General features: G+C 38.4%; 1 protein-coding gene across 1 annotated transcript in view; it reads left to right on the top strand.

Moving 5' to 3' along the window:
- CCDC158 (coiled-coil domain containing 158) overlaps positions 1–24,435 on the top strand; it is a 107,324-nt gene that overhangs the window by 22,933 nt on the left and 59,956 nt on the right. The window contains exons 4-8 of the mRNA XM_030819017.1: positions 11,545–11,654; positions 11,796–12,123; positions 12,474–12,550; positions 13,485–13,595; positions 17,111–17,225. Of these exons, the coding sequence (XP_030674877.1) occupies positions 11,545–11,654; positions 11,796–12,123; positions 12,474–12,550; positions 13,485–13,595; positions 17,111–17,225 (741 nt within the window). The remainder of the gene's footprint in view (positions 1–11,544; positions 11,655–11,795; positions 12,124–12,473; positions 12,551–13,484; positions 13,596–17,110; positions 17,226–24,435) is intronic.

Raw genomic sequence — 24,435 nt, 5'->3', positions numbered from 1 at the left:
TGGCGGGCGCCTGTAGTCCCAGCTACTCAGGCTGAGGCAGGAGAATGGCGTGAACCCGGGAGGCGGAGCTTGCAGTGAGCCGAGATCGCGCCACAGCACTCCAGCCTGGGCGACAGAGCGAGACTAAATGAGTAGAAAAGTCTACATATTTATTTTTCTTTTTAAAATAATTATTCAAAACACCTTGGTTTCATGATATAAATTTTAATGAAACGAATAACTCAAAATTACAGTAAGTAGCATTTGTCTGCATTTATAGTTAACAATTGGCGTAGACCTGCTGTCCTGCTATCATAATACCTGATTTCTCTTTACAAAGCAATGGTAGAGAGGGTAGGTTTTTAGATATGTGTGTATACATTATAGCTAAATAGCATCTAGAAGTTATTTGCTAAAAATTTCAAGTGGACATTATGTAGAATCAAACTGGCTTTACAATTGCATATTGGGTCCCAGTAGTTAACAATCTAAAAGTCAAACTCATTACTGTCACATGCAAAGCTCTTCATGCTCTAACCTCTCCCTGGTACATTTTAGCCTCATGTGCTACCCATTCTCCATAGGTACCTCTATTCTGGTAGTATCAAGCCACTTGCTCTTCCCTAGACATACTGCGCTATTCCAGACCTGCATGCCTTTGCCCAGGCCATTTTCTCTTCTCTACCTTGTCTGCCTGGCAAACTCTTATTACGCACCAAGACTCAGCCCACGCATTTTCTTTTCTGAAGCCTTTCATCTAGATGACATTAGGTGTGCTCTCCTCTGTATAGTTACTGCCATTTGTGCACATTTATTGTAGTATTTAGTACATCTAATTTTTCTCATTACCACATTGTTCTACCTCACCAGATTGTGTGAGCACTTTTAGGAAAAAAAAGTCTACAATTTTATTAAGTGTTGAAAATTATGTACCCCAGTTTGCACAGGGATACAAAAATGAATAAGAATACGACTTACAAGGAATTCATAGTCTGGGAGGGGAGCTTGTCATATAAACAGTGGCATTACCAATGATAAATACACTAATGAAGATGTATATATAGACAAACGAAGCACAGAGGTACTAATGAGGAGAAGAAACAGTGTCTTAATTTGTTTTGTATGTCTATCCCCTAACAGAGTGTATGACACTTTATTGGCCTTCAATAAATATATGTTAAATCAGTAAATTTCCTTTCTTCTGTAGGTTTTTGTTTTTACTGAGGTTCCTAATTGCCTTTTTCCTTATACTATTTGCCTTTACTTATCCTTATTAGAAAAAAACGTATCATATAGATTTTCTATATCCTCCTTTGACCCAGGAGACTCCAAGCATCTTCTGACCTTTTGCTCAGTCTAGATTAGTTTCTCTTAGGTGTCTTGTATAACTCTTCCTAAGATTCCTGCCACTACTTTCCAGGTTGGATCCATGGTTTCCAGGAATCACTGTTTTCTATCTTCTTTCTTTTTTTTAATTAAACAAAAAGGTATATATATATTTATGGAGTACATGAGCTATTTTGGTACAGGCATGCAACGTGTAAAAAAATCACATAATGGAAAATTGGGTATCCATCCTCTCAAGCATTTATACTTCATGTTACAAACAATCCAACTATATTCTTTTAGTTGTTTGAAAATGTACAATTAAATTATTATTGACTATAGTCACCCTGTTGTGCTATCAAATACTAGGTCTTATTCGTTGCATTTTTTTTGTACCCATTATCCATCCCCACCTCCCCTTCACTCTCTCACTGCCCTTCCTACCCTCTGGTAACCATTCGTCTACTCTCTATCTCCATGAGTTCAATTGTTTTGATTTTTAGATCCCACAAATAAGCAAGAACATGTGATGTCTGTCTTTCTGTGCCTGGCTTATTTCACTTAACATAATGACCTCCAGTTCCATCCATGTTGTTGCCAATGACAGTATCTCATTCTTTTTTATGGCAAATGTACTCCACTGTTTATAAGTACCACATTTTCTATATCCATTCATCCGTGGGTGGACACTTAGGTTGCTTCCAAATCTTGGCTATTGTGAACAGTCTGCAACAAACATGGGAGTGCAGATACCTCTTTGGTATATTGATTTCCTTTTTGGGAGGTATGTACCCAACAGTGGGATTGCTGGATCATATGGTAGCTCTATTTTTAGTTTTTTTGAGGGACCTCCAAACTGTTCTTTATAGTGGTTATACTAATTCACATTCCCACCAATAGTGTACAAGGGTTCCTTTTTCTCCATATCCTTGCCAGCATTTGTTATTGCCTAACTTTTGGGTAAAAACCATTTTAACTGGGGTGAGTTGATATCTCATTGTAGTTCAGATTTGCATTTCTCTAATGATCAGTGATGTTGAGCACTTTCTCATATGCCTATTTGCCATTTGTATTTCTTCCTTTGAGAAATGTCTATTCAAATCATTTCCCTATTTTTAATCAAATTACTAGATTTTTTCCTATAGAGTTGTTTGAGCTCCTTATATATTCTGGTTATTAATCCCTTGTCAAATGAGTAGTTTGCAAGTATTTCCTCCCATTCTGTGGGTTTTCTCTTCACTTTGTTGATTGTTTCCTTTGCTGTGTAGAAGCTTTCTAACTTGATGTGATCCTATTTGTCCATTTTTGCATTGGTTGCCTGTGCATGTAGGGTATTACTCAAGAAATTTTTGCCCAGACCAGTGTCCTGGGAAGTTTCCCCCAATGTTTTCTCATAGAGTTTCATAGTTTGAGGTCTTAGATATAAGTCTTTAACCCATTTTGATTTAATTTTTAAATATGGTGAGAGATAGGGATCTAGTTTCATTCTTCTGCATATGGATATCCAGTTTTCCCAGCACCATTTATTGAAAAGACTGTCTTTTCCCTAATATATGTTCTTGGCACTTTTGTTGAAAATGAGTTCACTGTATGTGAGTGGATTCATTTCTGGGTTCTCTATTCTATTCTATTGTTCTATGTGTTTGTTTTTATGCCAGTACCATGCTGTTCTGGTTACTGTAGCTCTGTAGTATAATTTGAAGTCGGGTAATGTGATTCCCCCAGTTTTCTTCTTTTTGTTCAGGATAGCTTTGGCCATTATGCATCTTTTGTGATTCCATATGAATTTTAAGATTGTTTTTTCTATTTCTGTGAAGAATGTCATTAGTATTTTGATAGGAATTGCATTGAATCTGTAGATTACTTTGGATTGTATGGACATTTTAACAATATTGATTTTTCTAATCAATGAACATGGGATATCTTTCTGATTTTTAGTGTCCTCTTCCATTTCTTTCATCAGTGTTTTATAGTTTTCATTGTTGAGGTATTTCACTTCTTTGGTTAATTCCTAGTTATTTCATTTTATTTGTGGAAGTTGTAATGGGATTACTTTTTTGATTTCTTTTTCAGATTGCTCACTGTTGGCATATAGAAATGCTATTGATTTTTATATGTTGACTTTGTATCCTGCAACTTGACTGAATTTGCTTATTAGTTCTAACAGTTTTTTGGTGAAGTCTTTAGGTTTTTCTAAATATAAGATTACATCATCCGCAAACAAGGATAATTTGACTTCTTCCATTCCAATTTAGATGTCCTTTCTTTCTTTCTCTATGTGATTGCTCAAGCTAGGATTTCCAGTACTATGTTGAATAACAATGGTGAAAGTGGGCATCTTTGTCGTGTTCCAGATCTTACAGGAAAGGCTTTTAGTTTTTCTCCCTTCAGTATGATACTAGCTGTGGTTCTGTCATATGTGGCTTTTATTATGTTGATCTTGTAAGTGTGCTTCATTGTTTTCTATTCTATACCCAGTTTTTTGAGAGTTTTATCCTGAAAAGATGTTTAACTTTATCAAATGCTTTTTCAGCCTCAATTGAAATAATTATATGGTTTTTGTTTTTCATTCTGTTGTTATGATGTATCACATTGATTGATTTACATATGTTTAACCATCTTGCATCCCAGGGATAAATCCCACTTGGTCATGATGTATTATCTTTTTAATGTATTGCTGAATTCAGTTTGCTAGTATTTTGTTGAGGATTTCTGCATCAATATTCATCAGAGATACTGACCTGTAGTTTTCTTTTTTTTGATGTGTCTTTGTCTGGTTTTGGTATCAGGGTAATAACTGCTGTCATAGAATGTGTTTAGAAGTTCTTCCTCTATTTTTTTGGAACAGTTGAGTATAATTGGTGTTAGTTCTCTAAATGTTTGGTATTCAGCAGTGAAGCCATCAGGTCCTGGGCTTTTCTTTACTGGGACTTGTTCAGGTTTTAGATTTCTTCAGGGTTCACTCCTGGTAAGTTGTATGTGTCTAGAAATTTGTCCTTTTCTTCTAGATGTTTCCAGTTCATTGGCATGTAATCACTCATAGTAGCCACTAATTATCCTTTGAATTTATGCAGTATCAGTTGTAATGTATCCTTTTTCATCTCTGATTTGATTTATTTGGGTCTTCTCTCTTTTTTTCTTAGTCTGGCTAAAGGTTTGTCAATTTTGTTTATCTTGTCAAAAAACCAACTTTTTGTTTCATTGATCTTTTGTATTATTTTCTTCATTTTAATTTTATTTCTGCTCTAATCTTTATTATTTCTTTTCTTGTACTAATTTTGGGTTCAGTTTGCTCTTGCTTTTCTAGTTCTTTAAAATACTTCATTTAAATTGTTTGTTTGAAGTTTTTCTTCTTTTTTGAAGTAGGCATTTAATAGCTATATATTTCCCTCTTGGTATTGCTTTCACTATATCCGATAGGTTTTGGGATGTTGTGTTTCCATTATCATCTGTTTCAATACAATTTTTAATTTCCTTCTTAATTTCTTCATTGACTCACTGGTCATTTAGGAGCATATTGTTTAATTTCTGTGTATTTGTATGGTTTCCAAAATTCCCCTTGTTATTGATTTGTAGTTTTATTCCAATGTTGTCAGAGAAGATGGTTGATATTATTTCAGGTTTTCTTGAATGTTTAAGACTTGTTTTATGACCTAACATATGGTCTCTCCTTGAGAATCATCCATGTGCTGAGGAATGTATTCTGTCCAGAGCATTCCCATGTCTATTCCTGTGTGTATACAAGGCTGTGTATTCTGTAGCCTTAGGATGAAATGTTCTGTAAATATCTATTGGCTCCATTTGGTCTATAATGCAGATTAGGTTTTATGTTTCTTCGTTGATTTTCTGTCTGAATGATCTATCCAGTCCTGAAAGTGGGGTGCTGAGATGTCTCTAGCTATTATTGTATTGAGGCTTATCTCTCTTTTATTTCTGATAATATTTGCTTTATATATCTGGGTGCTCCAGTCATGGCTGCATATGTATTTTAAATTGTTATATCCCCTTACTGAATTGACCCATTTATCATTATATTGTGACTTCTTTGTCTCTTCTTATAGTTTTTGTCTTCAAATCTATTTCGTCTGATATAAGTATAGCTACATCTGCTCTTTTTTGGTTTCCATTGGCATGGAATATCTTTTTCCATCCCTTTATTTTCAGGCTATATGTGTCTTTGTAGGTGTAGTGTGTTTCTTGTTGGCAACAGATCATTGAGTCTTGGTTTTTAATCCATTCAGCCACTCCATGTCTTTTGATTAGATAATTTAGTCCATTTATGTTCAATGTTATTATTGATGAGTAAGGACTTACTCCTGCCATTTTTGTTATTTGTTTTCTGGTTGTTTTGTGGTCTTCTCTTCCTTCTTTTTTTCCTTCCTGTATTCCTCCTAGTGAAGGTGATTTTTCTCTGGTGGTATGCTTTGATTTCTTTATTTTTAAGCCAGTCAAATTTAGCAGTTGGTTTTATAACAACTCTAGTGACACTAATGTTAATAAGTTCTGATAACCCACTACCATGCTTTGATTTCTTGCTTTTATTTTCTGCATATCTGTTGTATGTCTTTCACCTTTGAGGTTACTGTGAGGCTTGCAATACTCTCTTATAACCCATTATTTTAAACCCATCACTTTTTAAGTGATGACAGTTTAACACTGATTGCATAAACAAACAAACATACGAAAACAAAACTAATACAAACTCTACACTTTGACTTTGTGCCCCCACTTTTTAACTTTTAGTTGTTTCTCTTTGAATCTTATTGTAATATCTATGGCTTGAAAAGTTGTTATTATTATTTTTGATTGGTTTATCATTTAGCCTTTCTACTTAAGAGAAGTTTACACACCACAATTACAGTGTTATATTATTCTGTGTGCTTACTATTACCAATGAGTTTTGTACCTTTGGAAGATTTATTCTTGCTTATTAACATCCTTCTCTTTCAGATTGAAGAACTCCCTTTAGCATTTTTTGTGGGATGGGTCTGGTCTGGTGTTGATGAAATGCCTCATCTTTTGTTTTCTAGAAAAGTGTTTATTTTTCCTTCATGTTTGAAGGATATTTTCACCAGATATACTATTCTACAGTAGATGGTTTTTTTCCTTCAGCACTTTAAATATGTCATGCCACTCTCTCCTGGCCTGTAAGGTTTCTACTGAAAAGCCTGCTGCCAGATGTATTGGAGCTCCATTGTATGTTATTTGTTTCTTTTCTCTTGCTGCTTTCAGGATCCTTTATCCTTGGCCTTTGGGAGTTTGATTATTAATTGCCTTGAGATAGTCTTCTTTGAGTTAAATCTGCTGATGTTCTGTAACCTTCTTGTACTTGAATGTTGGTATTTTTCTCTAGGTTTGGGAGGTTCTCTGATATTTTCCCTTTGAATAAACTTTCTACCTCTATCTCCTTCTCTAACTCCCTTTGAAGGCCAATAACTTAGATTTGCCCTTTTGAGGCTATTTTCTAGATCTTTAGGTGTGCTTCATTGTTTTCTTTTTTCTTTTGTTTCCTCTGACTGTATATTTTCCAATAGCCTGTCTTCTCACTAATTCTTTCTTCTGCTTGATCATTTCTGATATTAAGAGACTGAGGCATTCTTCAGTACATCAATTGTATTTTTCAGTTCAATATTTCTGCTTGATTCTTTCTAATTATTTTAATCTCTTTGTTAAATTTATCTGATAGAATTCTGAATTCTTTCTCTGAGTTGTCTTTAATTTCCTTGAATTTCCTCAAAACAGATATTTTGAATTATCTGTCTGAAAAGTCATATATCTCTGTTTTTTCAGAATTGGTCCCTGGTACCTTACTTAGTTCATTTAGTGAGGTCATGTTTTCCTGGATGGTGTTGATGCTTGTAGATGTACTTTGGTGTCTGGGCATTGAAGTTAGTTATTTGTGGTAGTCTTCACAGTTGAGCTTATTTGTGCCTGTCCTTCTCGGGAAAGCTTTCCAGGTATTCAAAACCCCAAGCCCAATAATGCTATGGTTTTTGCGGACTCGTAGAGGTACTGCCTTGGTGGTCTTGGATAAGATCTGGAAGAATTCTCTGGATTATGAGGCAGACCCTCTTGTTCTTTTCCCTTACCTTTCTCCCAAACATATGGAGTCTCTCTCTCTCTGTGCTGAGCCACGTGGAATTGGGGGTGTGGTTATGCAAGCACTCCTGTGGCTGCCACCTCTGGGAATGTGATGGGTCAGACCTGAAGTCAGCACTGCACTGAGTCTTGTCCAAGGTCCTTCCCTTCAGGGTGGTAAGATCCCCCAGGCCCTGTGCATGTCCGGACATGCTGTCCAGGAGCCAGGGATTGGAATCAAAATACCTTAGCAGTTTACCTTATGTTCTATTCTACTGCGGCTAAGCTGGCACTCAAACCACAATACAAAGTCCTTCCCATTCTTTCCTCCACTTTCCAAAGGCAGAGGAACTTCTCCCTGTGGCCACCACCACTAGTCCATGGGGTTTCTGCCAGGCCACCACTGATGTTCATTTAAAGCCAAGGGCTCTTTAATCAGCTTGTGGTCAATGTTGCCAGGCCTGGAACTCACCCTTTAGGGCCCTGGGTTCCCTTCTGACACAGGGCAGGTCCAGAAATGCTGCCCTGCCCAGGTCCAAATGCATAGTCCTGGACTTGGAGACTCCAAGAGCCTGCTTGTTGCTCTACCCCACTGTGGCTGAGCTGGTACCTAGGGTGTAAGACAAAGTCTCCTTTACTTTTCCCTCTGCTTTTCTCAAACAGAAGGAGTCTTTCACTGTAGCCACCATAGCTGGGAATGTGCTAGGTCACCCCTGAAGCCAACACATCTCAGAGCCCAAGGCCCAAAACATACTCTCAGGATATCATGGCTGGTTATTCAGGGCCCAAGGGCTCTTTATTTTTATTATTTTTATTTTTATTATTTTTTGAGATGGAGTTATGTTCTGTCACCCAGGCTGGAGTGCAGTGGTGCCATCTCGGCTCACTGCAACCTCCACCTCCCAGGTTCAAATGATTCTCCTGCCTCAGCCCCCTAAGTAGCTGGGACTACAGGCATGTGCCACCATGCCCAGCTAACTTTTGTTTTGGTTTGGTTTGATTTATTATTTTTTTTTTAGATGGAGTCTCTCTCTGTTGCCCAGGCTGGAGTGCAGTGGTGCGGTCTCAATCTCAGCTCACTGCAAGCTCTGCCTCCCAGGTGCAAACGATTCTCCTGACTCAGCCTTCTGAGTAGCTGGGATTACAGGCGTGCACCACCACGCCCGGCTAATTTTTGTATTTTTAGTAGAGACGGGGTTTCACCATCTTGGTCAGGCTGGTCTCGAACTCCTGACCTCATGATCCACCCACCTCAGCCTCCCAAAGTGCTGGGACTACAGGCGTGAGCTACCGCACCCAGCCTATTTTTTTGTATTTTTAGTAGAGACAGAGTTTCACCATGTTGGTCAGGCAGGTCTCCAACTCCTGAGCTCAAATGATCTGCTCACCTCAGCTTCTCAAAGTGCTGGAATTACAGGCATGAGCCACCATGCCTGGTCCCCAAGGACTCTTTAGTCAGCAGGTAATGAACCCTTCCAGGACTGTGTTCTTCCTTTCAAGGCAATGGGTTCCCTTTTGGCCCAGGGTGTATCCTGAATTATTGTCTGGGAGGTAGGGCTTGGAATGGGGCCTTTATGACTCTGCCCACTGCCCTACCCTACTGTGGCTGAACTGGTGTCTAACATGCAAGACAAAGTCTTTTTACTCTTTGCTCTCCCCTCCTCAAACAGAAGGAAGGAGTCACTTTTGTTGCTGCAAGCTGCACCGTCTGGGGTTGGGAAAGGGATGGTGCGAGCACTCCCTTAGCCACACCAGCTTGGGTCTCCTTAGGTCACATGCCACCCTAGTTTACTGGCTCTAAGCCTAGCCTAGCACTAGGAATTGCCTAAGAATTGCAGTCCTTGTGTCCTAGGCTGCCTTTCAAGTTTACCTAGGACCCCAATGCACTTCAGCATGTGGTGGTGAGGCTTGCTGAGAAACTCGAGTTCTGACCACTGAAATGGACGATTCCCCTCTGGCTAGGGCTGGTCCAAATGCTCCCTCTAAGCCCAGCATGGCTTGATTCTCCCCTCTGATGGGGCAGCACTGAGTTAAATATAAAATCCCCCAGTTGCTGTGCTCTCCCTCCCCTACACAGATTCTCTGCACAGCCACTGCTGGGGGATGGTGGAAGGGGTGGCATTGGAGATTCACGACTGTCTCTCCTGCCCTCCTCAATGCCTCTTTCCACCATATGAATTAAAACCAGATACTATTTTTAATGGTGGAGGGTGTCCAGGTTCTTGGCGTCTTGAACAAAGAATTGGACAAAACACACAAACAAAGCAAGGAAGGAATGAAGGAATTTCTTGAAAATGAAAGCACACTCCACAGTGTGGGAGCGGGCCTGAGCATAGGAACTCAAAAACCCTGTTACAAAATTTTGGGGATTTTAAATACTCCCAGAGGATTCCATTGGTTACTTGGGGGTATGCCCTATGTAAATAGGGAGAATGAAATAAAGTTACAAAGTCATTTACAGCCTACACCCTAAGGAGACGATATTTCCTGTCACAGCTGAAGTGTGAATCAGCCTTATATTCCCTGCCTCCAGACCCTGTTTTCCTGCCTCACTATTTTTCACTTGACTTTCGTGTTCTTATGATGGTGCTCTTCTGTGTGCAGATAGTTTTTAAAATTTGGTGTTTCCATTGTGGGTAGCAGGGGTTAGGGGATGAATGGTGTAGGCTTCTATTCCTCCATCTTGCTCTGCCTCCAGCCTCTCCTGTCTTCTTTCTTGATCTACTTCTTCATTTAGTCAAAACATGTCTTTGTTAAATTCTTAAGAGATACATTTTATGAATCTTTGCATGTCTGAGAATGACTCTATTTTACACTCATACTTGATTGTAATTTTGAAAGTAATTTCTCTCAATCTTTTGAAGATATTGTGCTTTTGCATTCAGTATCGCTACTGAGAAGATGTCTGTCTGGTTCTTGTTCCTTTGTAGATGATTTTTTATTTTTTACTTACTTGAATTTTGTCTTTAACATCTTCTCTTTGTCTCTGAAATGCCACCATAATGTACTTAGGTATGAATTTTTGTTTTTTTCATTCACCATGCTAGGGACTCAGTAGACCTGTTCGTCTGTAGATGTGTGCTTTTCAGTTAGGAGGAATTCAATTGCGTTTTTTCTTTGGCAGTTTCCTTTCTTCTGTTTTTTCAGTTCTGTCTTTCCAAAGTTCCTGTTGGAAACATATTTTCACCTCGGTTAAATCTCTACGTCTCTTACTTTTTGTTTCAAAAATTTGTCTACTTTTTCTACCTTTGGAGGACATTTCTTGACTTGCAACATTTCTATTGAATTGAACTTTTTTGTTTACAGCCATATTTTTAATTTTCATTAACCTTTCTCCTCTGATCACTTCTTTGGCATAGCATCTTATTCTTGCTTTATGCTGATAATGTCTCTTGAATTTCTCTGCAAATACAAGTTTTTGAAGTGTTCTTCTATTCCTTGCATTATCTTTCTTTAGTTCCTCTGGTTCTTTTTTTTGTGGGTGTTTGCTTGTTTATTTGATCTTGATCTACTTATTACTTCGGGATTTTTCTTCAAGTGTTCAGTGGTTTTTGGTTTTCTGTTTATATTCAACAATTAGGCAATAAAAAACCTGTTGGCAAACCTTCTATTCATGGGCAGAATTTGACGGCTTTGCTTTGGGAGGATTAGGTACAGCATCAAATATGTACGGGAGCATCTCCTACAGCATCTCCTATGCTGGGAGATCCCTCAGTGCCTGATCCTAGAAATCTTTGTGTATCTCTCTGTAGTAGGACATCTGGAGTTTTGGATGGTGGTGTCTGCTGCCAGGTATTTTAAGTGGGTAGGAGGTAGGGATTGACTTTTTTATGTACAGAATTTCAACCAATTCTCATGTTTTCATGTAAAAAATGTGTTCCTATCTCCATGTTGAGAGGAAAGTAAGATTTGTTTTAGAAGCAGAGTTTTGGTTAGTTGTAGAGAATGGATTAAAAGGGGTCAAGCTTGATACAGGGAGACTAGTTAAGGTATTCTCATAATCTAAGTGAGAAATTATTAGTTAGACTTTGAACTGCAGCAGTGAGGGAAGGAAGTAGACATAAAAATGAATTGAAAATATATATAGATTTTTGGAAGTTACTAGCTATAAGGAAATGTGTTTCTCTAATAAAGATTAATTTGCATGGCTTTTTTTTCCAGAGCAATGAATTGCATGAGAAACAAAAGTTTTATTTGAGGCAGTCAGTCATTGATTTGCAAACAAAACTTCAGGAGATGCAAATGGAAAGAGATGCTATGGCTGACATCAGGTTGGGATTTATGAAATTATTTTAAAGTCACATATTTTCATTTTGTGAAATTATTTTAAAGTTTTACTCTTTGTAGTAAAACTAAGTTGTGTGAATATGAGTTTTATCAATGTTATTTATTTTCTTTCATTTATTTCATAGACGAAGGGAGAGTCAGTCCCAGGAGGATTTAAGAAATCAGCTTCAAAATACAGTTCATGAACTTGAAGCTGCCAAATGCCTTAAGGAGGACATGCTGAAAGACAGCAACGCACAGATAGAGCAACTACGAAAAATGATGCTTAGTCATGAGGGAGTGCTTCAAGAAATCCGGTCAATCCTAGTTGACTTTGAAGAAGCCTCAGGCAAAAAAATATATGAACATGACAGCATGTCTACTCTGCACTTCCGCAGCTTGGGCTCAGCTATTAGTAAAATCCTAAGAGAATTAGAGACAGAGATTTCTTATCATAAAGGGAGGATATTTCCAGTAAGTGGTGAGAATGCTACTTAAATAATTTTATATTAAAATGCTTTAAGAGAATAGCATTAGATGTATAATTTTTAAAATTATTAAAATAAGCCAAGTTTTCATTTTTCTGAAATAACAGAAGTTACTTCCACAGTAATCTCTCATAATAGGAACTAGCTTGGTTTACCTGTATAGCTTCATGAGAGTATAGACAAAGTAAAAGATCTAATAAAATATGGGGATAGAATATATCTGATTTTAGTATTATTTCTACTTGCATTTAAAGCATTCCTTTAGTTGAAAATCTCCAGATTTTCCAAGCCTTATATTTGCCAGTAACTAAATCAGTGTCTCTTTTTAAAAACCAGGTAGAGGATCAGCTTGAAGCACTGAAATCTGAATCACAGAACAAAATAGAACTACTTCTGCAACAACATCAAGATAGGTAGGTTTCTGACTGAGGTATAGGAAAGCCTAGTGAAACTAAACCACAGTTTTACAGTGTTTCAGCCACAATTCCAAAATCTAAACAGCCTGAAACACATAAGTGTTTTTATAGGTTTATAGGAAACGCATGTTAAAATTTTGTTTTCCTGACCCTGGTTATAAAATGGTAAGGAAGATGTTATTTGAGACGATTACGATAGGAGTATTGCTATAGGAGAGAGAGAGAGATTAAGCTCAGCTCCCAGTACAAGGCCAAATGGGGATTTATAGCCAGGGGGCATGGTGAGGGCGTCTGTGGATGGAAAATTACTGAGAAAAGGCATCAAGAGTAGGGGGATTCTTGCTAAACGCAGGCCAAGGGCTTAGATATCAAAGGCAGGGGATGAAGAACTTGAGCAGATGTCGAGGGTGGGAGGACTAAACTGACTTGGCAAGATTCTTGCTAGGTCTGGGCTAGGCAGGCCAAAGGTTGAGGCATAGTTGAAAAGAGGCCTCAGAAGAGCCTGACTAAAATTTGGTGAAGGAGAGAGTTTTTGTCACTCATTTGTTGGAAAAACCTGACCAGAGCTAATGTAAACCTTTCCATAGTCTATGATTTAGTGTGAATACTTATAAATTGTTGCATTCATAATATGTTTAGTTAATGGGACACTTCCCTAGATCTCACTGGGGGTGTCATATAATATATAGTACTTGCAATTTATTACCATTGTAAAATAAAAAAAATTCTGAATTCCAAAACTAGCTGACTCCCAAAAGATTTGGATAAAAGATTTTGGACTTTTTGTAGACACTTGTTATTAAAAGAGTAGCATATACAAAAGCAAAGCAAAATACTAAATTTGAGAGTATTGAAAATCATTAATTTTTAAAATAATTCATAGTCAGGAAAATCTTCTGTATCAAATAACAATCACCACTTTTTTTTATAGGATTGAGCAGTTAATAAGTGAACGTGAAGTTGAAATAACAGCACTTACTGAGAAAGCTAGCAGTGCTCGAAGCCAAGCCAATAGTATCCAGAGTCAAATGGAAATCATTCAGTATGTGGTTTGAAACTGTTAGTCATTCATCTTCATTTTAAAGATACTATTTTCATTAACTTTCTGTTCTATAATCTTTTAGAATTTACTTAGTAAGATTTCATAAGAAAGTGAAACTTTTTTCTAACATTTAAATGAACAGGAAATATTACGTAACATAGGTAATATTATCTGACCATATAAGAAGTATTTTTGCAAGTACTTGGGGATCCTGGGATTGGCTGTTTTACGTATTTGTATTAGTCCATTCTTACACTGCTATACAGAACTACCCGAGACTGGGTAATTTATGAAGAAAAGAGGTTTAATTGACTCATAGTTCCACAGGCTTAACAGGAGTCATGAGTGGGAGGCCTCAGGAAACTTACAATTATGACGGAAAGCAAAGGGAAGCCAGCACATCATACCATGGCAAAGCAAGAGAGAGAGAGAATGGGGATGTGCCACACTTTTAAACCATCAGATCTCGTGAGAACTCACTTGCTATCATGGGAAAAGCATGGGGGAAATCTGTCCCCATGATCCAGTTACCTCCCACCAGGCCCCTCCCCTGACACATGGTGATTACAATTCAGATTTGTAATCTCCCAAATATCACGTCCTTCTCACATTTTAAAATACAATTATTGGCGGGGCATGGTGGCTCACGCCTGTATTCCCAGCACTTTGGGAGGCTGAGGCAGGCAGATCATGAGGTCAGGAGATCGAGACCATCCTGGCTAACACGGTGAAACCCTGTCTCCACTAAAAATACAAAAAATTAGCTGGGCGTGGTGGTGGGTGCCTGTAGTCCCAGCTACTCAGGAGGCTGAGGCAGGAGAATGGTGTTAACCCAGGAGGCAGAACTTGCAGTGAGCCGAGATAGCGCCACTGCACTCCAACCTGGGTGAGAGAGCAAGACTCCATCTCAAAAAAAAAAAAAAAAAAAAATACAATTATCCCTTCTCAACAGTCCCCCAGTCTTAACTCATTTAAGCATTAACTCAGAAATCCAGTCCAAAGTCTCATCTGAGACAAAGTAAGTCCCTTCTGCCTATGAGCCTGTAAAATAAAAAACAAGTTTGTTATTTCCAAGATAAAATTGGGTTATAGGCATTGGGTAAATGCTCCTATTCCAAATGGGAAAAATAGGCCAAAACAAAGGGGCTACAAGCCCCATGCAAGTCCAAAATCCAGCTGGGCAGTCATTAAATCTTAATGCTCTAAAATAATCTCCTTTGACTCTATGTCTCACATCCAGGGCACACTGATGCAAGGTGGAGCTCCCAAGGCCTTGGGCAGCTCTGTCCCTGTTGCTCTGCATTGTACAGTCTCCATGGCTGCTTTCACAAGCTACACTGAGTGCCTGTAGCTTTTCCACATGCACAGTGCAAGCTGCCTGTAGATCTACCATTCTGGGGTCTGGAGGGTACTGGCCCTCTTCTCACAGCTCCACTAAGCAGTGCCCAAGTGGGGACTCTGTGTGGGGGTTCCAACCCCACATTTCCCCTCCACATTACCCTCATAGAGGTTTTCCATGAGGGCTCTACTCCTGCAGCAGATGTCTGCCTGGACATCCAGGCATTTCCATACATGCTATGAAATCTAGGCAGAGGTTTCCAAACCTCAACTCTTGCTTTCTGTGCACCTGCAGGCTCAACACCATGTGGAAGCTGCCTAGTCTTGGGGCTTGCACCCTCTGAAGCAACAGCCTGAGCTGTACCTTGGCCCATTTTAGCCATGGCTAGAGCTGGAGCAGCTGGGACACAGGGTGCCATGTACTGAGGATGCACAGAGTGGTAGAGAGGGCCCTGGCTCACAAAACCATTTTTTCCTCCTAGGTCACCAGGCCAGTGATGGAAGGGGCTGCCTAAAGATCTCTGACATGCCCCAGAGACATTTTCCCCATTGTCTTGCACCTCTTCTTTACTTATGCAAATTTCTGCAGCTGGCAGCTTGAATTTCTCCCCAGGAAATGGGTTTTTCTTTTCCACCACATGGTCAGGCTGCAAATTTTCCAAACTTTTACACTGTGCTTCCCTTTTAAACATAAGTTCCAATTTCAGACCATCTCTTTGTGAATACATATGACTGTATGCTTTCAGAAACAGTCAAGTGACATCTTGAATGCTTTGCTGCTTAGAAATTTCTTCTGCCAGACACCCTGAATCATCTCTGTCAAGATCAAAGTTCCACAGATCTTTAGGGCAGGGGCAAAATGCTACCAGTCTCTTTGCTAAAGCATAGTGAGAGTGATCTTTACTCCAGTTCCCAAGAAGTTCCTCATCTCCATCTGAGACCACCTCAGCCTGGACTCTTTGTCCATATCACTATCAGCATTTTGGTCACAACCATTCAACAAGTCTCTAGGAAGTTCCAGACTTTCCTTCATCTTTCTGTCTTCTTCTGATCCCTCCAAACTGTTCCAACCTCTGCCTGTTACCTAGTTCCAAATTCACTTTCACATTTTCAGGTATCGTTATAGCAGTGCCCCACTCTCCTGGTACCAGTTTTCTGTATTAATCCATTCTTACACTACTATAAAGAACTACCCAAGACTGGGTAATTTATGAAGAAAAGAAGCTTAGTTGACTCACAGTTCCACAGGCTTAACAGGAATCATGACTAGGAGGCCTCAGGAAACTTACAATCATGGGGAAAGCAAGCACATCTTACCATGGTGGAGCAGGAAAGGGGGGAAGTGCCATAATTTTAAACCATCAGATGTTGTGAGAACTCACTCACTATCATGAGAACAACATGGGAGAAGTCTGCCCCCATGATCCAATCACCTCCCACCAGGTCCCTCCCCTGACATGTGGGGATTACAATTTGACATGAGATTTGTGTGGGGACACAGAGCCAAAGCATATCTGTGTGTATGTGTGTGTGTGTGTGTGTGTAATATATATGAATATATATAAGTACAATGTATGCATATGCATATAAATAATTTTATTTGAGTTGTATGTTAAAACTTTTTATATGTCACGCCTGTAATCCTAGCACTTTGGGAGGCCAAGGCAGGCGGATCATGAGGTCAGGAGATTGAGACCATCTGGCTAACACGGTGAAACCCCGTTTCTACTAAAAGTACAAAAAATGAGCCAGGCGTGGTGGCAGGCGCCTGTAGTCCCAGCTACTTGGGAGGCTGAGGCAGGAGAATGGCCTGAACCTGGGAGGCGGAGCTTGCAGTGAGCCGAGATTGTGCCACTGTACTCCAGCCTGGGCTACAGAGCAAGACTCCATATCAAAAAAAAAAAACAAAAAACTTTTTATATGGACATTTTCTATCATATACAAAAGCAGAGAGAAAATAGTGTAATGCACTCCCGTACAGCTGTCACCCAGCTTCAGCAGTTTACAATATATTTGAGCTGAAGCTTTTGAGAGTCAGTTTTGGAAAATAAAAGACTATTGGCTTAATAATGCCATATAAAATAACTAGTTGTAGTGTCAAAAAGCTAGAATACTCAGGTGTTACTCTTATTCTTAGTTTGCTATTTGCATTTATTCCGCTTCTAAACTCTTCTTAGAGAGCAAGCAAGAAACCAAAACTCTATGTATATGCGTCAGCTCAGCGATCTGGAATCTACTGTTTCTCAGCTACATTCTGAATTAAGGGAAGCCAAAAGGATGTATGAAGACAAGGTGAGTTTAGGTTTTGCTCTTCCGCTTCTAGAGACTATAATATCCAGAATCAATATTATATTATTAATAGTTTATTTGAAAATAAGGAATCAAAGTAATTTCAAATTAAAAGCAGTTTATAAGCTGGAGTAAGAGCATGCTAAATTATATTTTAAACTATTTATAAACTATTTTTATTTAAATTGTATACTCTGATTCATTCTTAGCAAAACATTTTTTGCATAGTTCAAGTAAGTTTCTAAAAAATACATTAAAAAATAAGACTATCTTAATTATTTTTACTTAGCTAACCTTTAGCAAATACTTCCATACCAGCCATATCCCCCTGCTACTCAATATTTTTGGGGCCTACCTCCTCTCTTACTTCAACTCCTAACTCTTAATCATTGTAAAGCTACCAAACTGAATTAACTTTAAGATTAATTAAATGAATTAATTACATAAAAATTAATTAGGAGGGTAAGTCTTCATCTCTCATCATCATGTAATTCATTTTAAAACCACATTAATTAATATTTGATATTCTGTTTTTTTTCTTTCACTTTCCATAGCTAAAGAGAAGCTATTCAGTATCATTGTCATTTGTTTATCCAGAGTTTAGGTTTTTGCTCATTTCAGCCATTTGTAAAACAGTAAGACCCTAAAAAACAAACAAGGAGCTGCCATTAAGAGGAGTGGTGGTCTTCATTCCCTGTGAGAAGGGTGATCACCCAAGGCTGCTTGCCTGGGACAGTCTCGGTTTACACTTGCTAGCCCAGTGTCCTGTTTTATAAATGCTACCTCCCATCTCCATAGTGTCCCCATTTGGAAGTTAAAGTCTATATTTAGTCATCCTACCTATAAGAGACCCTTAGATAGCCATGCAGAAACAATTTACATACAGTCTGTCACTTGTAGTCAGTTTCTCACACCTTAGCTATTTGGAGCAGTAGGTTAGAAGAAATAGAGTATAAGGAAGCTGCCATACTCCCTTTATAGAATGAAACCAATTCTGTAGGGTAACAGTACATGGAGGAAAGCTCCATATATTGCAGCACGAATTCTTCCAGACATTTGCCCTTCTTTGGGCACCCCTTCATTTTAATTACCTCTATCACTCCAGCTGGCCACAGGAGGGGGCTGTTTCTACTTGGTTCGAGCATGGAAATAAGATACCTCAACCTTTATCAAAGCTAAGATAAGGATGGAATTTAGACGTGACTTTACTAAAGTCTAAACCATAGAGAGTAACATGAAACTGTATAATCTCAGTTATAGACGTGGGTCCTTTACAGCAGTGTCTTCCAAATATTTTCCATTGCTACTCACAGTAAGAAATATAGTTCATCTTATGATCCAATACACACATGCAACTGAAGCAAGATTCATAAAACAATATTTACTCCTATTACATGTGATGCCAGCTATTTTCTGTTCTCTTCAGATGCTGATTTGAAGCTCACTAAATTGATTTCATAATTTATTGGGGGGTTGCGTTTGAATAACACTGCCTCATTTTGTAAACCTCTTTGCATAACCCTTAACCTAAATCCTTGTGGCAATGTTCTTTCAACCAGTGTCATATCTGAGCAACCTTAAGGGACCTTAGACTGCTTAAAGGGTACACTCAACAAACAAAAGGTCAGAGAGGAACATAAGCTTTTCTCTGCCTCTCTGAAGCCTGCTTTTTGTGTTCTAGTTTCTTTTCTCAGGACAAGCTTTTCCCCTGATGATTGATAGCAGGAATGTCCACCCCAGTCTGGGCAGACCAAGCCTATACCAAAAGGTCATGACCACACCCTGCGGACAACAGCAGGAGGGGCTGATTTCAGTGCACCATGGGGTGGGAGGGTGCTTTTTCACTTGGGTCTAGTGGAGGTAGGCACTCTGGCAGAAGTGAGAGCTGACAATCTGACAGTGAGAGAGGAAATAAGAGAGCTGTTGTGTCACAGTCCAATATAATAATGCATATTCATGAATAATCACAAATCATTTTGGAAACATTAAGTACTCATTGTCTATTGACAAACTTTTTGAAAAGCCGCAAAGTACTAAATAAATCTCAACTCACCTGTGGTTTCTTACATGATTGGTAACTGCTATAGCTTTCCATTATACTGTTGTTTGGAAAAATTATCCTTTCAGAAGCCTCACGCATTGTTTGCTAATTTGCATTTGGTCCAATATATAGTATCATGCTGATTTGGACATATTGGGAAATTTTTTCACAAATACTGAAATATCCATCTAAAATGCATAAAAAGAATTTCTAAGCTTTTATAAGCATTTAAATCTTTGGCATTGTAGAAGCACGAGATCCAGATGAATGAGTGCAAGCTTTTTACATGAATGTTTTGGGGTCATATAGGTACAAACATGATATTAGAATCATTCTCTTATTTTGCTCTAAGGTAAATAGTGGTTGAGCAAGAATTTTGACAGTCTTAAATAGTAAATAGCTAACGGAAATAAGGAGGGCATATCAGCTTCATTAGTTTTAATAAATCACTGAGATTTATAATACACCACAGTGATCCTAAATAGAGTTGGCACCTAGTTGATGGTTAACTAGACTGTCTTAACAGTAACTCCCTTTGGTTTGGTCAGGGAGCACTGAGAGATTACACTGCCATGTAAATACAGCTAAGTACACTCTGGCCTAAAGTGACATTAATTACATGGTGTAGCTGAGCAAGAAAAATCAAACAAGTTAATAACAAGGATTTCACCTGGGATCATAAAAAATTGTATTGTTATAAAATGTTTTTGTTATAATGAATTGAATATAAAATCTAAAAACACAAATTATTCTGCTTAATTTTTCATTTTCATATGACGACATTGCTAACGCCTATTAAAACCTTAAAATCTATTTTTTCTCTGTTGCTTCAGTGCATATTTCAGTTTATACTATTCAAATAACAACAAGGAAAAATATCAAAGGAAATAATACATAAAAGCTATGATTAAAAGGGAGATTCATGGCCAGGTGCAGTGGCTTACACCCATAATCCCAGCACTTTGGAAGGCTGAGACAGGGGGATCACTTGAGCCCAGGAGCTTGAGACAAGCCTGGGCAACATAGTGGGACTCTGTCTCTACAAAAATAAAAACAAAAATAATAAGTTAGCTGGGCATGGTAGCGTGTGCCTGTAGCCCTCGCTACTAGAAAGGCTAAGATGGGAGGATAGCTTGAGGCTGGGAGATTGAGGCTGCAGTGAGCCATGATCACACCACTCACTTTAGCCTGGGCAACAGTGTGTGACCCTGTCTCAAAAAAAAAAAAAAAAAAAAGTGAGGTTTGTGTGAAAGGAAACAAATAAAGGTGTGTTGATATTAAACATCAACATGTTTTATGAGGGGCAGTATTAGTATTTTCTCCCAAGGTCAGATTTCTTCTTCTTTTTTTTTTTTTTTTTTTTTTTGAGATGGAGTCTCGCTCTGTCACCCAGGCTGGAGTGCAGTGGCGCAATCTTGGCTCACTGCAAGCTCCGCCTCCCGGGTTCACGCCATTCTCCTGCCTCAGCCTCTCCGAGTAGCTGGGACTACAGGCGCCCGCCACCACGCCCGGCTAATTTTTTTGTATTTTTAGTAGAGACGGGGTTTCACCGCGGTCTCGATCTCCTGACCTCGTGATCCGCCCGCCTCGGCCTCCCAAAGTGCTGGGATTACAAGCGTGAGCCACCGCACCCAGCCAGATTTCTTCATTTTAAAAAGTGTTTCTATTTTTAAAAATTGATGACATGGCAGGTCTAAACAAAACTTTTCCAACTAGAATGCATAAATTAAGAGAAAACTTGTTTTGGAAGTTGATATTTCTCTTCAGATTAACACAATTATTTTATGCTGGTGAACATAGAAATTGTACTTCAAAAAAATGTGAGATGTAGCTTTTGTAGCTTACAAAAGTGTTTTACTGTAATGCTGTTTTCTATTTTTCTCTTTCCATTTTAGGAGAACCTCCAGAATTCCCCTTTACGAATTTGGACCAGTAGAAGCTGTCACTATTGGCTCTGTAGATTTGGCTTTACTCTTAACTTTCGCTTTTTGACAACAAAAATATCTCATGATGTTGATTCAACGTTTATTTTTACTACTTTGAAAACAGTTGGGGCTGAATTTTGTATTAAAAAAGTGATGATTTATTAGCACTGGCTGGAGCTATATACTGTGCAGGAAGATTCTGTGCAAACCTCTGCATAGTTCTGCCAATGCACCGCCATGCTGTCCTGTAGCATCCCTTATTATGCCATAGCTGTGTCTTTTAGAGCACAGAAAAACAGAAAACACCACCACCAACAGACAAACCAAACCTCGTGTGATTTTATATGATTGGCAATATCTCTAAAATCAATGTGAGATTAGAATGAAATCCCAATACTCATTTGTCCAGTGATCCAAACCAAAAAGTGCATTCATAGATGGTGAAAGGGAAAACCGGTGCTACTACATAAAAATAAAAGAAAAAGAAAAAAATCTTTAATACATCTCAGATGTCAGTATTTATTCTGGATATTTTATTTTATTTTATTTTATTTATTTTATGTTATTTTATTTTATGTTATTTTATTTTATTTTTTGAGACGGAGTCTTGCTCTGTCGCCCAGGCTGGAGTGCAGTGGCGCAATCTCGGCTCACTGCAAGCTCCGCCTCCTGAGTTCACGCCGTTCTCCTGCCTCAGCCTCTCCGAGTAGCTGGGACTACAGGCGCCCGCCACCACGCCCGGCTAATTTTTTTGTATTTTTTAGTAGAGACGGGGTTTCACCGTGGTCTCGATCTCCTGACCTCGTGATCCGCCCGCCTCGGCCTCCCAAAGTGCTGGGATTACAAGCGTGAGCCACTGCGCCTGGCTATTCTGGATATTTTAAAAGGCTTTTCTTTATAGTGTTTTTTACAGCTGTTTATATCAACTCAGCTGCTACTTCAATGGTTTTCCCTTTCACTCTCTATTTATCTTTTTGATTAATATAAATGTTTTTACTCTAAAAAGTGAAAGGTAAAAGCAGACCTATAGCAGCTGAGTCAGTACTGACAACTACAAAACAAATGTTCCTGCAGGGGGCTGGAGGAACTTCTTAATAAACAGATGGAAAGATAAGACTTGGCTCGTTTCTTTTTCTTTCTTTTTTTAATTTGGTCTCATGTCAAGTTTGATGTTATGAAATGATTATCCAGAAGTTTTTTTTTTTTAAGTGAAAGCAGACAAAAGAGAAAATCTTAATTTAAGCTTTTAAAGCATATATACAAATTATTTTCTTTGCTCAAGGATAGAAATGGTTTATGCCAGGCTAGGAGTAGAAAACATTTATTTTAATCGTCTGATTAATTCAAATTGGAAATGTTCTTGTTAAATTTATAGCTCAAAAGACAGGTGGAAAATAAATTGTTTCAGCTTTATTAATACTGTTCTCATGGAAAAAAGTATTAGAATTGAAAGGAACATGAGAGATCATCTAGAATACTCTTTCCAATTACAGATGAAAAAAATGGAAACACAGAGAAGTTATGTAACAGAAACTAGACAAGAACCTAAAGTGTTTGGCTCTTTGCCTGATCATACTGCTTCTCGGATCGTGTTCATGTACCCATTCCTTGCCAGGCAAACATGATAACTGTGTAACAGTAAAGTTTGTGGTTCTTCCCCTTACTTAGTAAATACTCTGAAGTATTTACTAAGTGTGTACTGATTTAGTCTATCCTGATAATAATAAAAGTGAAGAGATTTTATCAATTGATATTGTTCATTCATTTTTCTTAGAAAGTAACCTGTGTTACAGAGCTTGAATTTTTGTGGGGCTTTTTCATTTCTTTTCCTGTATATGCCCCAAAAGGAGCACAAGAAGTACTTTTTTGTTTTTTTTAAGAGAGTGTCTAACTCTGTTGCCAAGGCTGGAGTGCAGTGACACAATCATGACTCATTACAGCTTCAAACTCCCAGGCTCAAGCGATCCTCCCAGCTCAGCCTCCTGAGCCAAAACTACAGGCATGCACCACCATGCCAGGCTAATTTTATTTTTATTTTTGTAGAGATGGGGTCTCACTATGCTGCCCAGGCTAGTCTCGAACTCCTGGCCTCAAGTGATCCTCCCACCTCAGCCTCCTGGAAAGTACTTCTTTATTAGATTATTAGAGTCTAGGAATACATTTTAGACAGTAATCTAATATTTTATGTGTACTTAATTCTTGTGAAATACTTTTTATACATAGCATGCAGCCAGATACAAAGTCAGTTTAGGAATATAGCCAATATAAATATTAAAGTCTATACTCTGATTTCTGTAGGTAAATGGGAAACTGATAGTCCTATATTAGTGCTTTTTTAGTCATATATGTATATGTGGGTATATATATAACTTCTATTATTTATGATTATTATTAAAGAGAGACGTGTATATGTATGTATAGATAATATAATTCAATATGTGTGGAATAAGTGAAGATCTTTAAAAATAAACAATAAATAGTAAAACTAGAAAGTTCTCAAGAAAAAGTTAGTCTTAGTCATATGTTCTCTAGTTAAGAAAGTTTTATCATAGTACATCATCCAAACCAGGTTTTATTATTGACAGTAGATTGGAAACCTACTAAATAGACACCTTAAAGGTAAGAAGGAATATGTAGCATTTATGCAGACATGAAAGATTCCCTATTACTACAAAGTAGATGATAAAATAGTAATGTAGATACCTAGTTAAAGTTATCACCATATAACTAAGTATCAACATGTTCTCATTGTTTTAATATCTTATTATTTAAGTTATGATATTGTGTGGCTCAGCTAAAATCTAAACCCTTAGTCTCCACAGTCTGAGATCCTAGCCTCTTAGCATACGCTGAACCTAGACATAAAGAACTATAGAGGCCGGGTGCGGTGGCTCACGCCTATAATCCCAGCACTTTGGGAGGCTGAGGCTGGTGGATTACCTGAGGTCAGGAGTTTCAGACCAGCCTGGCCAACATGGCGAAACCCCATCTCTACTAAAAATACAAAAATTAGCTGGGCGTGGTGGTGGGCACCTGTAATCCCAGCTACTTGGGAGGCTGAGGCAGAAGAATCATTTGAACCTGGGAGGCGGAGGTTGCAGTGAGCCAAGATGGTGCCATTGCACTCCAGCCTGGGCAACAGGGTGAGATTCCATCTCAAAAAAAAAAAAGAACTATAGAAATGCTATGCTATTAACAGTGATGCACTTTATGGCACGTGTCATAGAAATGCATATTCAAACAGATC

Source organism: Nomascus leucogenys, chromosome 9, assembly GCF_006542625.1.
Source record: "Nomascus leucogenys isolate Asia chromosome 9, Asia_NLE_v1, whole genome shotgun sequence".
Classification (NCBI taxonomy): Eukaryota; Metazoa; Chordata; class Mammalia; order Primates; family Hylobatidae; genus Nomascus; species Nomascus leucogenys.
The sequence above is the reverse complement of the archived record's forward strand: the minus strand, read 5'-3'. Positions and strand labels throughout refer to the sequence as shown.